Source organism: Danio rerio, chromosome 3 (assembly GCF_052040795.2).
Source record: "Danio rerio strain M-AB ecotype USA chromosome 3, GRCz13ab, whole genome shotgun sequence".
Classification (NCBI taxonomy): domain Eukaryota; kingdom Metazoa; phylum Chordata; class Actinopteri; order Cypriniformes; family Danionidae; genus Danio; species Danio rerio.
Genome location: NC_141023.1, coordinates 35875646 through 35892721, shown reverse-complemented (window position 1 = coordinate 35892721; position 17076 = coordinate 35875646). Strand labels below are relative to the sequence as shown.

The 17076-nt window shown below is 36.4% G+C and overlaps 1 protein-coding gene across 2 annotated transcripts in view; it reads left to right on the top strand.

Annotated features, from left to right (window-relative positions):
- The window catches only part of gna13b (guanine nucleotide binding protein (G protein), alpha 13b), a 32049-nt gene that overhangs the window by 13846 nt on the left and 1127 nt on the right, over positions 1-17076 (top strand). Inside the window, exons 2-4 of one of the 2 annotated variants that reach the window (XR_015479588.1) lie at positions 1409-1635; positions 9798-10602; positions 10768-12512. Coding sequence is in view for 1 of the 2 variants with exons in the window: in NM_001013263.2 (NP_001013281.2) it covers positions 1409-1635; positions 9798-9848 (278 nt within the window). In the remaining variant the exon portion in view is untranslated. 2 annotated transcript variants of the gene reach the window in all.

Here is a 17076-nt window from a genome sequence, read left to right as displayed (position 1 = left end):
GTTGTAAGTGATGTGTTGTTACATTTTTATATTAGTTAATTTATAAAATGCTAATGTAGTACCTGCAGAAGTATTATTATTAACAGTGGCAGACTTACAGTGATGTCAGTGGCATTTCTAGCTTGAATGCCACCCTGGGCGAACCACTCCATACGGTGCCCTCCACCACTTACCCCGTTTTTCTTTGCATGCATCACTTTAAAAGTTGAACCAGATCATTTCACATAATAATATTCAATATGCTAAATGAAAGGTCTAAAGTTGGAAATGCATTTTCTGCTTTTTTCTGTCAGGGATCATGAGCTTTAAAAGATTGATGACCGCTGATTTAGAGTGAGCAGTCTGGTAATCTGCTGGTTGGTTTAATCCAGAATGGAAGACAAACACATAGCACTCATTTTTCTTTTACCATGCCTAGTTCCCAAGAACTTCAATCCTTTTTTACTAAACTGGTCAGGTCAGAAGAGCTTAGAGTCTTTGTACGTCATTCCTTGCAGTTGTGTCAAGAGCTGCCAGTGAAAACAGGTTTAACAGGTAATTTCTATGAAGAATGTGGGGATGCCACAATGACACTTTGCTACAGCTGAGTGTGCCAAACTGAAGACCTACATCACTACTGTTTGCACTACTAATACCAGTAGTGGTGTAGGAACCGGATGGAGTTGCCACTTGTCATATGTTTTGATTTGTTGCCCAGGACTTGCCAGTAAAACCTTTTTTTGTGTGATTAAAAAAAGATTTTAATGTCAGTGGTGTATTGCATCAGAACAGTGGACTGAAAGCATTCAACAACTTAACCAAAGCTGTTCTGGTCGTGCCTTTTTCTTTTAAAGGAAGAAAATCAAAATGATCTTATTACTGCCACACCCTCATGTCAATCATCATTGTTTTCACTTGGACTACTCGTACATTTTTGCTACTTAAAACTTGGCACTTATTTTAACTTGATAATTGAAAGTAGATGTTAAAACTCACTACAGTGTCATTAGTAAAATAGGCCACATCTGATCCAAATGTGGCAAAAAAAACTGAAAGCATGTCTGTTCGTTTAGATATTGTCTTTTTAAACTATTGTATTTGAATTTTGAGAGCCTTTGTTGCTTTCTGTACATTTCTGCAGTCATGTCAGTAGTGAAACTAAGTCCAATGGTGCCTGTGGTTATGCTTTAGTCTCTTGTCTTCATATTTGTCCACACTGAGGCTGACGTTTTAGGTTTACTGCTGCAGTAAAACCACAAGCCACTATGCAGGTACAATGCTTTCTTTCGTACAGACCTTTTTACTGGTGTTTTGGTGAACAATAAGCTTGTGATGCAATGTCATTTTTGTATTAATAATGCTTTGTGAATGGAAAGAAAGTAGATTTGCTGATCTTCATAAACCAATTCACTTGATGTTACTCTTACAGGTGTTCGAGTGCTTGTGGATGCCAGAGAAAAGCTACATATCCCATGGGGAGACCCTTCAAACCAGACACATGCAGACATCATGATGGCTTTTGACACACGGTCGACCATGGTGTCGCAAGGGATGTTGGAGACCAAATTGTTCCTGCAGTACCTGCCCTCAATTCGTGCCCTCTGGGCCGACATCGGCATACAGCACGCATATGACCGGCGTAGAGAGTTTCAGCTGGTGAGTTCTCTGAGATATATGTTTTCTGCTATATAAATAGTTTTTTTTGTGTAAAATTAAGTATTTAGCGGGACATGAGATTGTTGCAATTGTTGTCTGTCACTGACTGCTTATGTCAACAGAAATGTTATTTGCTAACGTTTTTACGGTTTACTTTTTTTTCCCCTTTTTATTGTGCACAAGTTCTCCAGAGATCCATTATTTTTCGGTTACGAAAGTGTTTTTTAAAGCTTTTATATTTATTTATTATTTTTTTAAATATCTGCAGCATCTGACCATCATCTAATTACAAAGATTTCATTCCAATCTGCCACATTGTGACATGTACAAAGAGGTGTTTTCCCCCTTAAAGAGTTTTTTAATGTTGTATTATGAAGTAGGGTTGTATAATATGACAAAAAATAGACATTTAAACACAAACTCTCTATCTTGTTATTTTGTTCAAATTAATATAAATTTTCACAACCCAGTAGTCACTCATTCTGGGTAAAGCAATCACAAACAGACTAATCTTGGGTGGCAATTCATGTAAAAATAGATATGGGACACCAGTTGAGTCTAAACTTTGGATTGGTCGTAATAATCCCACAGTGCTTTGATAAGGAGGTGGAACTCTCATTCCTCTCTCCTTTGTGCTTGTGAATGTACTTTTTAACATATTGGAGTTCAGGTTGCAGTGACCTGCTATCCACTTTAGCGAGTCTGTGGGTTGTTTTGCCATTTGTAATGTCTTGTGGTGGAAAAAACACTTTTTGATGTTTTTAGACAATAGTAATTTTTAGCTCAAGCTGAAAGTTGTGTAAGTTGTGTGTATGTCTCGCATTTTTTATCCATCTGCTTCTGAGGACTTTCCTGCCTTTTGGGTTATCAGAGGAAGATGACAGATTAATATTCCTGCTTTACTATTCATATTTAATAAGTTTGGTTTTGTAATTTTTAATTTTCTCCAATAAATCTCAAACTATCCATCGTTAGCCCCTGACATAACAAGTGCCATCTTAGGCACTTCAGCCTTCTCTAAATGCTCTCAGTTCCTAATGCAGTACTTCCCCATTTTTAAAGTGTTGATTTCACTAGAGGTCTTTACACCCAGTAACCGATTGGGTGATTGGAGTTCACAAGAATGCAATGTTGCAGATATAGACTGATCCACATGTCAGAGACCCATTGTATTGCTGCCACTATCACTTTTGCAGTTATACAGATAATTTAATTCTATTAGAGAAAAGACACTACGATATAGGTCTGGACAGAAATTCAATATAAATTGCAATAGGATTTTATTTATTTATTTATTTATTTATTTAGCTAACGGTAATAGTTGTAAGGACATTTCCAGTATTCCAATAGAAATGATATCTTTTGACTGCAATTACCCTTCACTTCTTAACCCTGGTTAAAACAGTCAATTTGTTATTTCAGTTTAAGAATAATTTTAGTTTAAAGGTAAAGAAAAGATGAGTTTTATTTTTGTTTGGTGTGTATGTGTTTATTTCACATTTCTTGTTTGTATGAAGGTTAAGCACAAATACTGTAAAAGGCCATTAATTTATTGTACAGTTATTATTTCTAAACTATTATATTGTTTTATAGGAGGATGTTTCATAGACTTGGAAAATTTGTTTTTGAGATTTTGAATGAATGGGAGTTCTTGCGAGTTTTATCTTAAGGCTTTTTAAATATTATGTTAATTTTAAAATGGTATTGTATTAGCTGAAATGAAGAAATCTATTGTGATATAAAACATGGCCATATCGTCCAGCCCTACTACAATATAAAACTGAACATGTTTGCAATATATTAGTGGTTTAATAAAAGTGTGTTTTTGTGTGCCTGCTATTATCACACCCTCTGAAAGACTTTTCATCAGTGTCATGTCAACATGCATCTCTGAGTGGATATGCAGAATTTTATAAATGTTTTAGTCCAAAAACCTGTAATGCTTTGTTCACACCAAATGCAGAACACACGTCAAGCGCGAGTGATTTACATGTTGAGTCAATGCAAACACGCAAATAGACATCCTGTGGCGCGATACGGACGAATGGCGCGATATGCGCAAATTGATCGAGTTTTAAAAATCTGAACTTTAATAAACATTCGCACTGCGTTAACCAATTGGGAGCTTGCTCTTGTAGGAGCGCAATTATGATGTAGTGCCTGTTGTTGGTGTCCCGGGAGAAATCCTCCAGCCGACTCAGACAACAGTTCATAAAACTGGGCTAGGCTTAGTCAGAAGCAACAAAAAAAGCAACTCCACTCTGTTTCAAGCATGTTTGTTTGTTTGTTTGTTTGTTTTTAATGTTCTTGATGTTTTCAGGTTGATAAAGCTATGCCAGTGTACCAAAGTGGTGGTGATATATATTTTTTTATTTGTTTACATCATTAAAAATGTCTGATTGGTATTATTACTAGTAAAACAGGGCTGTTCTCTTTCACATATTGGTTATAACATTATTTAAAATATCATATCACATATCAAATGTCATGTTATTTAGCATTCCACAACAATTTTCCTTAATATTGCAAGTCCTAGTGACCATGCCACCTGGTGTATCTGTATTATTGGCATTTTTTAGTCATCACTAGGGTCATGTCCAGATTTGGGGGGAATAAAGGTGGTCTTTGACCATTTTCAGTGATCCTCTTTGCAGGGGCATGTTGGGACTTAAGCAGTGCAGTGGATGCATGCTGGTTAGGACAAGAATCAACATGACACCGAGTCAGTTACTGCTGCCCTGATCAATGGTGCTGATAACAGAGCAGATCCGCTCTTCACCAAGCTCACAAACCTTCATTTCCACTGAGCCAAGGCTGGTTAAACTCAAATTCATCCATCATTTTTTAAGTTTACATACAGGTTGTCTGTTAAGTTGACAGCCTCTTCTCTCAACTGTGCCACAAGCTGTGGTAATTTTTGCATTCTGCCTAAGTCAAGGCAACAAAACACTTTTGTGCCATGTAATCCACAAACCACGTGTGTCGAGTGCAAAACATTATCAGGCTTCCTGCTTTCACAACTCTGTCCCTCCAGCCTCTGGGGGTTATGGTATGCACTCGACATGCAACAAAACAAAACTTGTTCTGGATTCCTGCTGCCAAGATCCCTAGCTCCTCCTCGCTCCACCCCTCCTCTTATTTCTGAGCATTGCATAATCCTAATCCATTGCTTTAGTCTTCGCCGTTCTGCTCTCACAACCCCCATAAATGGCACTGTGACTTGCCTTCTTTTGTTTGTCTTTTTAATGTCTAAAAAGCAGCACACACTTTATAACTGTCAAATTAAGTTTGCTAAAACAATATAAAGTTTGTTTATAGTATGTGAATATCTGTGTGAGTCAGTGAATTTCATTTCAACTCCACTTACGAAAGGATAAATTTAATGTTGGTGATCCTTGTGAAACCGTCTCCCTCCCTGCATTATGAACAAATCTTCAGAACTGGTCGTCTCAGCTGCAGTTTCTGCAGGATCTGGGATGTCTGCCTATAGAAGCCACCGGAATAGATGTTTAGATAGGAGGTATCTACCCAAGTGCCATCTATGCTTGTCCCCACCCCAAAGCATTGATTGCTGTGCTCTGCCATGTACAAAAGTCAACATTCAAAGTGAATCAAAAATGTTTTTCAAAATTGTCCTACGAATAGGTGCTGTTCAATTGTTTTAAGAGAACTTTGATGAAAGTTGATGATCCACTTAAAATGTTTACTACTATATATTAAGTTCAGTACTTTGGTTTTAGGGTCACAGTTTGATATGGGTTTGGTACAAGGAATATGCAACATATCCCCAGTGCTTTGCTTTTTTCTGTTTATTTTGAACAGGCAAGCGTTTAATTATAATCCCCTACAGAGCAGAAAAGCTTCCTGTGATATGAAAGTACAAAATAAATAGAACTACACAATTACATATATAACAATTACATATATAATTATAGCAACTTATAAATCATTAGGAGACTGTATTAATTTCAAATGTTAAGCTCACCCTCTCCTAAGAAAAACATAAAAATATTAGTTGTGCATTAAAATTAAGGTTTAATAAGCTTTATAACTTAAATTTATTTTCCTGAAAATGCTAGTGCGGGAATGCACCAGTAAGTTCAGCGGACAGTTTGTGATTAATCACCGCTCTTCTGTGATTGTATTAGGGGCCACACTAGCTCACAAGATGGGACAATGATAGAATGGCTGATAGTTGTTTAGCAATGACAGTGACATGACATGAGCATGAGCTCAGAAGGGCGTTAAAATTGCTGGAGGAATTAGCGCACCTAATGTTTTCAATGGAATTTTGGATGTGATATGTAAACAAGCCTTTAAAAGCCATCTCAAGTTAAAGGAATTTCACCTTTTACATGCAGCAGTGCTTATCAATGTCAGTTTAAAAGCAGTGGACCAATCAGAAGAACTCGTAGGCGGGGCAATCGTTGCACACTACTGCTTGCATTATGACAGCAATTAGAGACTTTTTTAAAACGTTCCTTCCCAGCTTGTTAAATGCAAAGATGCATTCTGTGCAAATGGCTCATAAGGTTATTGCTCTGCTGTGGTCTTTTTCTGCCTAATTCATGGGACTGGCCTATCTAGACTTTCAGAAGTACATACTGAACCATGACACCTGTATCGTGACAGTTCATATAAACATGTACTGTTACGCCTCTAATATATAAACAATTTATTTTCCCACAGTGCTTTTGATAAATCAGCATTGTAGCTTTGCTGGAGGGAGAGCACTATCAGGCCTGTGGTCTCAGGCTTACACGTCTTCCCCCTTCCCTTCACCCTAGCCTAAGATTAACAGGATCTGGATGAAGGATTGTGTGATCCATAAAAGAATGTTGAGCTGTGAATTAAATGATAAATCTTGTGCACTCCTGCAAATATGAGGCCCTGGAAAAGAGATTTTTCTAACCCTCACTTTTTGCTCGTATTTATTACAGATAACCATTGAGCTGTTTTATTAATCGCTATGTCTGCCAAATATCAAGCCTCCCAATGTGGGTGACTTCTGTGTATGTTAATTAACTTGCACTATTTCTTAAAGCTACTAATTCATTATCAGCTATTTACTGTAAAATGTGGTCCTGGATGTGGAAATTGTGGAATGTGGAAATTTCCAAATTAAGACTGAAACTGAGAATTTAGTTAGTTGTTTAAATAGTATGCATTTACAAGTAAACTGAAATGATTAGAAAAGTCTTATTTTTCCTATTTGCTTTATTTACAGATAATGACAATCCAAAAATAAAGTTAATGTAAACGAACCATCCACAATTATTATTAAATATAAATGTGTTGTATTACCCCTTGATTCACAATACATCTTTTTAGTTTTTAAGTTTACAGGAATTAAATGTCTAGCCTAACAGTTGTGGTGTGTGGAATATTCAATTTTTCTGATCATAAACTCTTCATTTAATCTGCAAAATACATTATTAATATTTAGACATTTTGTAAAAGACTTTAAATAATTTTTTTTATTATAAGAACCACAATAAATATTGCAGGGCTCGAAATTGCGACCGTTTTGGTTGCATATGCGGCCAAAATTTTATGCATGCTAACTCGAAATATGTTTGGGAGCATTTGTGCGAGTGCATAAAATTGATGTCATGCGACCAGTTTTCACAGCAAAAAGTTTACCACATGCATGGATTTAGGAGGCATTTATGCATCTTTGCACCTAAAATCACCAAACGCAGCACTCAGGAATGGTTTAAAACAGTTGACATGTCAACTTGCTGCAGTAAACAAAGCCTGCAATGCCTACCTTCAAGCTCTTCTTATTGGCCCACTGTGCTAGATCAGAACGCAAATGTATTGGTTAATATCAGCTGTCAATCACTCTGTTCCGATGACAGGATGCTACAGCTGCGAAAATGTAAAGGTCTGGATATGAGAGAATGAAAACAACACTGACGAATTTAGTTTTAGAAATCACCTAAAGTTGCATAAATGGCACATCTGATTAGTGATCATGTTCTGCATGTCAATCCAGCATTTACACTTTTCGAAGAGTGATTCAAAGACTTTAAATGACTAAAGCATTCACTGTAAAGATAGTAGGACGGAGTTTTTAGGTAACGTTAACAGTGTTTGCCACTGAATCTACACATTTTAAGCACAAAATGTTCTAACGTTTTTTAATCTTTCATTTATTTGTGTGACTGACAACACGTTCACCATTGCTAAAGAGCATGCATTCACTGAGATGAAAGTAATATTGCAGCTCATGAAAAGACCATTACTGCTATTAAGAAGACGTATGCAAATAATAAGTTATATGTAGGGCCAGACGGAATCTGTGGACGTTTTTTTGCTATTTCTGCGGAGAATTTTGCTAAAAATCTGCAGATTTCTGCGGAATTATTTTGGGAGTATCATAACTTAAATCATAATATGCAAAATAACAAATAATACCTTTTTAACTTTTATTACATGTTTAAAATGCAAATCCAATCAGATGCACTTTATTTGGTAAACAAAACAAGTCTCTCATTTTAGTTATTTAATTAAATGTAATTTAATTTAATGTAATATAAATGTAATTTATTTAACATTTTCATATTAGTCAATAATATTACTGTAATTAATTTAAAAACTGAATAAATATAGATTTACACGCGTTTACTCAAGTAAATAAACATAATCAATGATGGGCTAAAAGTCTGCAGAAAATCTGCGGAATTCTGCGCGCGCAGATTCCGTGTGGGGCTAGTTATATGTCAATATCATCTGTGAAATATCAGACAGCACCCGTGAGAACAGCACGGTTATTATTGTTAATTCAGTTCATCTCATTTACGTCAAGCAGTGCGTGCAGGGCCGGTGAGCACATGCAGATTTTTGTTCATTTGTTAGTTTTGTTTAGTGTTCATTTCGAATGCAATAAATCTGTTAATATAAAACGTGTAGTAACTGCTCATAATTTTTAGTGGGTATGACTAAATTTTGTCTGGTGTGCCTAAATTTTTTAAGTTAGGAGCACCGGTTCATTTCGAGCCCTGTATTATGCATGTATGCATATATTTAAAACCTATGAAATACAGTGAACAACAGTAGGCTGAGCTTTAGGTGTTGCTGAGTTAACAGGACTTCCTTTTTAGCGTTGCTTCGAAACTGATATCCTGGCCTGCCCTGAGCATGTTGTTCCTTTATGCCCACACCCTTCATTGAAGATGAACAGCACAGTGTGGCTGTGGCTTCATGCCCAGCTGGGGGAGGGTTTCCAGGGGGTTTCTCATGACATAATCCCCTCCCTATTAAAAGCCACCTCAAAAGACCTGCCTGTACCTCTTGTAGACCTCAGCTAACCCCATGATGCTGACGTGTTTCCAAAGGGTATTTTAGGTTAGAAATCAAGATTTTCTCTTTCCGACTTCACCCACTGAGTTTTGCTTTACAGCTTCATCTTGCTCTGAGAAAGATGAGCATGATGCTGGGAACGGAGCGGAAAAGACCCCCTTCCTGCTGTCCTGTCAGCTTGCCAAACTGTTGAAATTGCAAGAGGCTAATTGGTCCGTTATACATCCGAGCGTCACGGAACATTAACTTAAAGCCTGTTGCTGTTTCCTGGGCAGCTTGTTCCTGTTACTCAAGATTTTCATTTTCCAAACCAGAGCATGCCTTGGTGTGTTCTTTCGAAGTTAGGCTTGTCCTTATTCTAGTGTCTCGTGTTCGTTGGTGGCGTGTGTGCACCAATAAAAGCAGCTGTTGCAAGTTCAGGAATAAAGCAGGAGGTGTTGTGTCTCCAGTCCTACTACTGAGTCACCAGTATGAACTCTCGGAAATGCTGAGTTCCCCCAATGGGGAGAATAAGATGCTGTTTACTTTTGGAAAACTGTCTGTCTATGATCACTGATATCCTGTCAGAGGCTTTTCATGACTCACTTCCGTCAGTTCTCATGTTAACGAGGCCCTCATTTCTTTAAATGCTTACCTCTACACTTTTTGCATGTCAGGTTTATTTCAGAACATTTCACTGTAATAACCCTGTGTATGTGAGCACATGCTTTGCTGGTGTGTACAGGCCCAGATACATCTAATCATGAAACATGGAATCTGAATTGATTGATTGTGTTTTTTTTTTTTTTTTTTTTTTTTTTTTTTTACTGTGCTTTGATAAACTGACCTATTCTTTCTGTTGTGTGTCATTCTCACAGGGAGAATCTGTGAAGTATTTCTTGGACAACTTGGACAAACTCGGAGCACCGGTAAGCATGTTATCATTCTGTCTCTGCTGGGGTTTCTCGCCTCACATGTTCTTCGGAGACTTAATAGTTATGCTTAGTAGCATTTCTAAATCCACTCTTTGAGGGGAAAAACAACATTTTAAAATGTTATTCAAAGTTAGCAACTTTTTATATTCAGATAGGAGGTCATGCAGTCTTCTGTTGCCAACATGGTATAAATTTGCAGGTAAGAATTCAACAAATTAGAGTTTTGTTAGGCATACATTCCATGTGTAGGTCTGAAAATTGATGATAAAGATTGTTCATGACAGTGATCTCACTTTTACGCATTTATTGTAGTTTCAGAATAGTTGGCTATTGTCTTGCGTAGTGGTTGAAGGGATGGTTCACTCCAATACAGTGGTTGTCTTATTTTACTGGTCTTGATGTTGGTCCAAATTTGACTTGCCTATTATCAAAAACCTTAGAAGCACAAAACGGTACTTTTTATAAACATTTATCATAATTTCTCATGAGAAACCCTATAAAGAAAACTTCAGATATGTACTTATGAGACTGATGTGTTCCATTTTTAAACGATGAATTAAGGGTGAGTTCACCCAGAAATTAAAATTGTCATCGCCTTTAGGGCTGGGTGATACGGCAAAAATGCAGTCTCGATTAATTAGTTTCCATATTGAATAATAGCAATATACATTTCAAAATCAGTTGTTGATGCTTCCAAATTGAAAAGAGTATCCCAACAATGACTGAAACTACAAATTAGAGCAGGGATGTCAAACTCAATTCCTGGAGGGCCGCAGCCCAACACAGTTTAGTTCCAACCCTAAATAAACACACCTGATCAAACTAATTGAGTCCTTCAGGCTTGTTTGAAACCTACAGGTAAGTGTGTTGGCGCAGGGTTGGAACTAAACTGTGCAGGGTTGTGGCCCTCCAGGAATTGATCAACTTGAGGGTGAGCAAATGTTTCATTTTTGACTAAATCGTTTCTTTAATGAAGTACTGGCACCACTAAAAAGTTCTACTATATTCACAGGCTCAAATCACACATAAATAAATAATTTTATACAGCAACTATGATTCATTCCAGAAGTGCAGGAATGAAGGAAATACTGGCAAAATCTGAAGATGATGTGAGAGACGAATGCCTATCTGTTCCCAATGCTGTAAGACATGACGGGGTGTCCCTGCTCATCAGCCAGTACACACGGGGAGAAGTGAAACTAGCTCTGCTGACATGAAAGGTCACATGTGTCAACCCGTTCCCATAATACTTCCTATAGCGACTTTTTAACAGTGTAGTTTCCTTATGAAATCTCTAGTTTTCTCTTTTATCATATACATCATTTTTAAGAAGCATGAACACTAAGAAGTGTTATGATTAAAGGCGACCATAACAAAATTCCTCATCTGATGGGATTTTCTTACTCACTATGACGTTCCATGTGCAGACACTCATGATGATGAATATCATCAGTTAGAAAATAAAGTTGTCTTAAAACTTTTTTATAAGAAAAGACCATTTTTTGTACTAGATTTGGAAAAGTAAATGTAATGTGCAAATATAGACGCCCCCCAACAAGACGAACTGACAAAAAGCAGTAATACATTGTTCAATACAGAGCGGCACAATAGATGAAGCTCTTGAAGCATCGTTTGAGAGACATTGTGCAGCTCTCCACTATCTGCTGCCACTTTGAAAACAATGTGACTCAAAGGGAAGACATCAATGTGTTTTAAATCTGTGTAACATCATTGAGTCCTTTCTTTTGAATTTCAGATAATTTGTGGGTGAAGAGCAGTTAACAAACGCTCTCTACTTCAGGTTTGCGATTTAACAGACACAGATCAAAATATAATATTATTTAGAACCAGCAATAAACTATTGCAAGTCTAAATAAAGTCATGTAATGCAATACTAAATGCATTTCTCCACTGATCATTTAGAATAACAGAAACAAGTCATCTTATAGAGAGTTTTGTCCAGTTGACCAGCATAAACGAATGCAGCGCGCAGATTGAATTGCCAACCACAAAGGAGAGAAGCATTGATGTGAACTTAAGTTTAACCACTTTCTGTAATTCACATTAAACTATAAAATCAAATGATGGGAATATAGTGCATGAAAACTTTCTATTGCCACATAACATCTTCATGGCTTTTGTTGGGCCTATATATTCCTCAGAATAGTACATGTGCAATATCGGATTTGGATCAGTCCCCTTTGACAGATGACCGGTCCAGCAAAAATGTGCTGTTGAAGATGATACCCCATTTAAATCAAATATCCAAGTGGTTATTTGATTTAAATGATTGTAAAGCGCTTTGTGTGTATAGCCATGCACAATAAATGTGTTATTTAAATACATTATACATTACATATATTAGAATAATCTGGCATTGCAATGTTTTGTTTTGCAACAATATCTATTGGGATGTGTAAAGAATTTCACCAGATGGGTTAAACATCTTTTATTGTTAAGAATTTATGTACAGAAATTAAATAATCAAATGTAAAATAGCACTGCATGGACTTCATTGTATAACAGGGTTCATACGGTCCTGGAAAACCTGAAAAAGTCATGGAATTTTGACAAGGCATTTCCCAGGCCTGTAAAAGTTTTGGGGGGAAAACAAAAATATTTTGGAAAAGTCATGGAAATGAATTTGTTTAACAAAAATCTATCTGCTTAAAAGTGTTGTGAAAATTTTGGGTAAAATCTAAATACAATAGCGCGGTTAATCTCTTCATACAATGTTCTCTGTTTGGGGTAAAAAAAAATTTTTAAAAAGCAACTTGCTGTTTCAGCTCTAAAAGCTAATTTGTGATATTCTAAAGTCTTCTAAAACACAAGCCAACATTTCTAAAATATTTTCAATCACACAGCAAGACTATATATATATATATATATATATATATATATATATATATATATATATATATATATATATATATATATACATATATATATATATATATATATATATATATATATATAAATATATATATATATATACATATATATATATATATATATATATATATATATATATATATATATATATATATATATATATATATATATATATATATATATAAATAAACATAAAATAGAGATTGTTACATATGTCTTGATATGCTGTTGTGAATTTGAACATTCTATTTTTACGTAGTTTATGTAGACATTACATGAAACATTAGGTCATGAATATTTACCTGAAAGTTTTGGAAAAGTCATGGAAAGTCCTGGAATTTTAGTAGTAAAAATGTGTATGAACCCTAGTATAAATAATTCACAGTCACTTAGTCTCTGTTTTATCAGGGGTTGCCATAGCAGAATGAATATGTAAGCAAAATAATATGTATTAAAGTTACAAATTAATTAACTTTCTTGTGCCTGAATGCTTTAAACTCTCTCACAGGCCTTAAAACTTATGGAAAGATACATTTTTGCTCCATAATGGTAAAAGATTATCAATGCCTCAAATTTCATGTTCTGTGCTGTGTCTCTAATCACGACTTTACATTGAAGATTCTGCGACGTGGCTATTGCAAATGCATGTAATGCGATATCGATGCTAAAACGAAATATTGTGCAGCCCTGAAATATTTTTGGATTTATATTCATTTGGACATTACATGCAAAGTTAGCTGACACTTATTGGGGACTTAAATCTTCGCTGAATACATCAATGTGTTTTAAAGCATCTGTGTCTGATGCACAAGAGCCCAGTTCAGTTCCTTTGCGTCACGTGACTCGCCGCCTGCCACTCGCTCTCTCTCTCAGTACTAAACGGATGTTTGCGGTTTCATGCTCTTTCTAGACGCTGCTGACTGCAGTAAATGTGATGATTAGTATCAGAGCTTCAGCTCCAGACAACTTTGTTATAGGACGAAGGATCAGATAACCTGTTTTAAAAACTGTCATCCTGTTAAAAGCACTGATGCCACGTCAGTGAAAGAGCCTAAAAGTAGCGGTTCATTAAGTTCCCTATATATCTGACTTTCTGTATTACACTCATTGACGTCACTCTGTCGTTCGGCCTGGGTTCCTGTGTCTGCCGCTCTGACTTTATGTTGCATGAAAGAGGAAGTGGAGTTAAATGTGTGCTGGTCCGAGCGTCATGCCTCAGATTGGTGTTTTTTTTTTCCCTCTACAAGTGAACGGCTATTCAGACACGTTATAGTAATGTGGACCTGCTTCAGCAATCACTGCATCGACAAACAGGAAGAGGAAATACTGCATGCTTTCGAGTGTGCTCAGAGAGGGAAATAGCCACTTGACTGTGTTGGAAAGTATGTGTTTATTATTTTCGCAGTTTACATTCTTGTCTCGACTGAGGTAGTGTTAGTTGTACTTGGGGAGAGACGGACCACACTAGCACGGAGGAGATGAGGAAGAAAGGTTTCCTCAGGCATGTGACTTTCAAAATACAGGCACATGGAGTATGTGTCAGGGAGAGATGCGCTTAAACATTAGTTTGACTCTTAATCTCTTAATGGAAAAAGTGATTTTAAGTAAGATAAGATTAGATTTTAAGTGTTTAAGTAAAATAAAAAACAATTTGAGCTCTGTTGACAGTGTTACAACCAGGCTGCTCAAAATTGTAAGACAAGAGAGAAATTCAGACCAAGTAAATTGAAAAGAGAAACGATTTATTAACAAAAGAGCATAATTAACAAAAGTATTTGAAGCAATCACAGTCAGTATAAATGGAAGTCAGTTGTGAAAAGTGTCTGCATGGTAGGGAACTGAGCTCATGATCGAAGACAAACTAAAATAATCAAAACGCCAGGCAGGGAGGTCCAGCTAATCCAGCTCCCCTCTCATGTCAAATGTTGGACTCTTTAGAGACACCAGATAATGAGTCTCAGGTGAGATGACCAACCCATAATTCAGCATCCATGCAGGCTCTGCAAATCACAAAAAAACAGAGCCAACATGCCAACTAATTCTCATTAGATTATAAGTAAGCTGTTAGGTTGGGGTGAGCATAAGTTGACATGAACTTGCAAAGTTTCTTATAGTCAGTTAAATGTCTGTTTAACAGATATTAAGCAGACAGTCTACTAATACTCAAATGGATCATCAAAATAAAATGATACAGAGTATATTAATGTTTAAAAATTATGAACCACTTTTCTTAATTTAATATGCCCTCTGTGAATATAAAATAATTTTTGTAAACTATTTGATTTGACATCAAAATGGGATGTTATTTTTTTACCCACATGTGGGGAAAAAAAGGCAAATGTTTAATTTGGGTATGGAGGCAAGTGTGGCTGCACGATATTGGAAAAATGTAACATTGCGATATTTGTTTATTCTGGTATGTATATTGCGATATAAATACAGTTTCACTTGATGAGTTGAATAAATGTTTGGAAAGAATTATAATTTTAGATTGTTTGGGATGATTCTGTAGGGGAGGGCATAAAATATAACAAACAATCTACAAGCATAGATAAATTCTTTTTCATTTATTGTAGACATAAGACCACTATTTTATTTTATTTATTCATTTGTTTTCCGAAGAGTCAATGTGTTCAGGTAAACAGTAATTAAATAATTAAATGTAAAATGATAATGCATAGTCGTCGTTTTATAAACAATTATTAAAATTAACCATTATCAATTTTTCAAAGTTACAAATGGTTCTTATGCCTGAGTATTTTTAAAACTCTCACACGGTCACAGGCCTCAAAAACACTTGCAAAGTGATCAATTTTACTCCAGACTCAACATTGCATATACTCGTGATGTAACTATTGTGAATGATCACATTGCGATATCGATGCTGAAATGATATATTGTGCAGCCCTGAAGTCAAGTGTGCTTGATGTACATCATCCTCCTTCTGGAATTTCTGAAATGCATCTCGAGTCTAATGCACAAGCACTGAGCTATTTTTTTTTTAACATTTAGTTGGGTATAGAATTTCTTCTAATGCATTTTATGTGCATTTCCCTATCTCACACTTTTGCTCAGTGGTCTGGTCTAGATTCACCTTTTCACTAATGCTGCCCTCCACCACCCCTAACTCTGGTATGCTAACTATGTGGAGAATGAGTCATGAGCTGGCCGTCACTGTTGTTTTTTCCCCTCTCTTGTCCTGTCCCCGCAGGTTAAGTTTTAGATCATAAGAAAAGGAATAAAGCAGAAAACGTGAATATAGCATCTAGACAATGCAGCACTAAACATTAATGTCTCCTATTTTATTCCCCCTCCCCTCCCCAGAACTGCTGTTTTTTCTGCATGTGAGCAAGTCAGACATGGAAGATTGAGTAAAGATGCCTTTCATTCATTCATTTTCTTGTCGGCTTAGTCCCTTTATTAATCCAGGGTTGCCACAGCAGAATGAACCGCCAACTTATCCAGCAAGTTTTTACGCAGCGGATGCCCTTTCAGCCACAACCCATTTTTGGGAAACAGCCACACACACATTCACACACACTCATACACTACGGACAATTTAGCCTACCTAATTCACCTGTACCGCATGTCTTTGGACTGTGGAGGAAACCCACGCGAAGGCAGGTAGAACATGCAAACTCCACACAGAAACAGCAACTGAGCTGAGGTTCAAACCAGCAACCTTCTTGCTGTGAGGCGACAGCACTACTAACTGTGCCACTGCCTCGCCTGTAAAGATGCCATGTAACATTAAATTGAGTTGTTAATGAAATAGTTGGTTAACTGCTCTGAATGTTTAATAGTTAGATCTTAGGACTGGAAACAATGCACAACTATTGTCTATTTTTTTGGGGGGGCGGTTGAAGTTGACAGATTTCACAGAAAACCACTTTAATTTCCATTATAACCTTGTAAAACTCTATTTGAAAGTCTATGATGCCCAGTGTTTTTAATTTCTATTCAGATTGTACAAAGTAGTGTTAGTGTGCTCTAGCTCAGTGTTTCTCAACCACGTTCCTGGAGGACCACCAGCTCTGCACATTTCCGTGTCTCCTTAACCAAACACACCTCATTCAGATCGTCGGTGCATTAGCAGAAACAGAAAGACCTGTAATAGGAGTAACAGACAAAGGAGACACCCAAAACATGCAGTGTTGGTGGTCCTCCTGGAACATGGTTAAGAAACACTGCTGTAGCTTATTTCTAGTGGTACTTCAATGTCATTTGATATGCCTTAATCGTATATAAACCACCACATGTGAATTTCATTCCACAACATGTCAGTATTTATGACTGATTCACGTACCTGTTTTAAAACCCTCCATCTTTA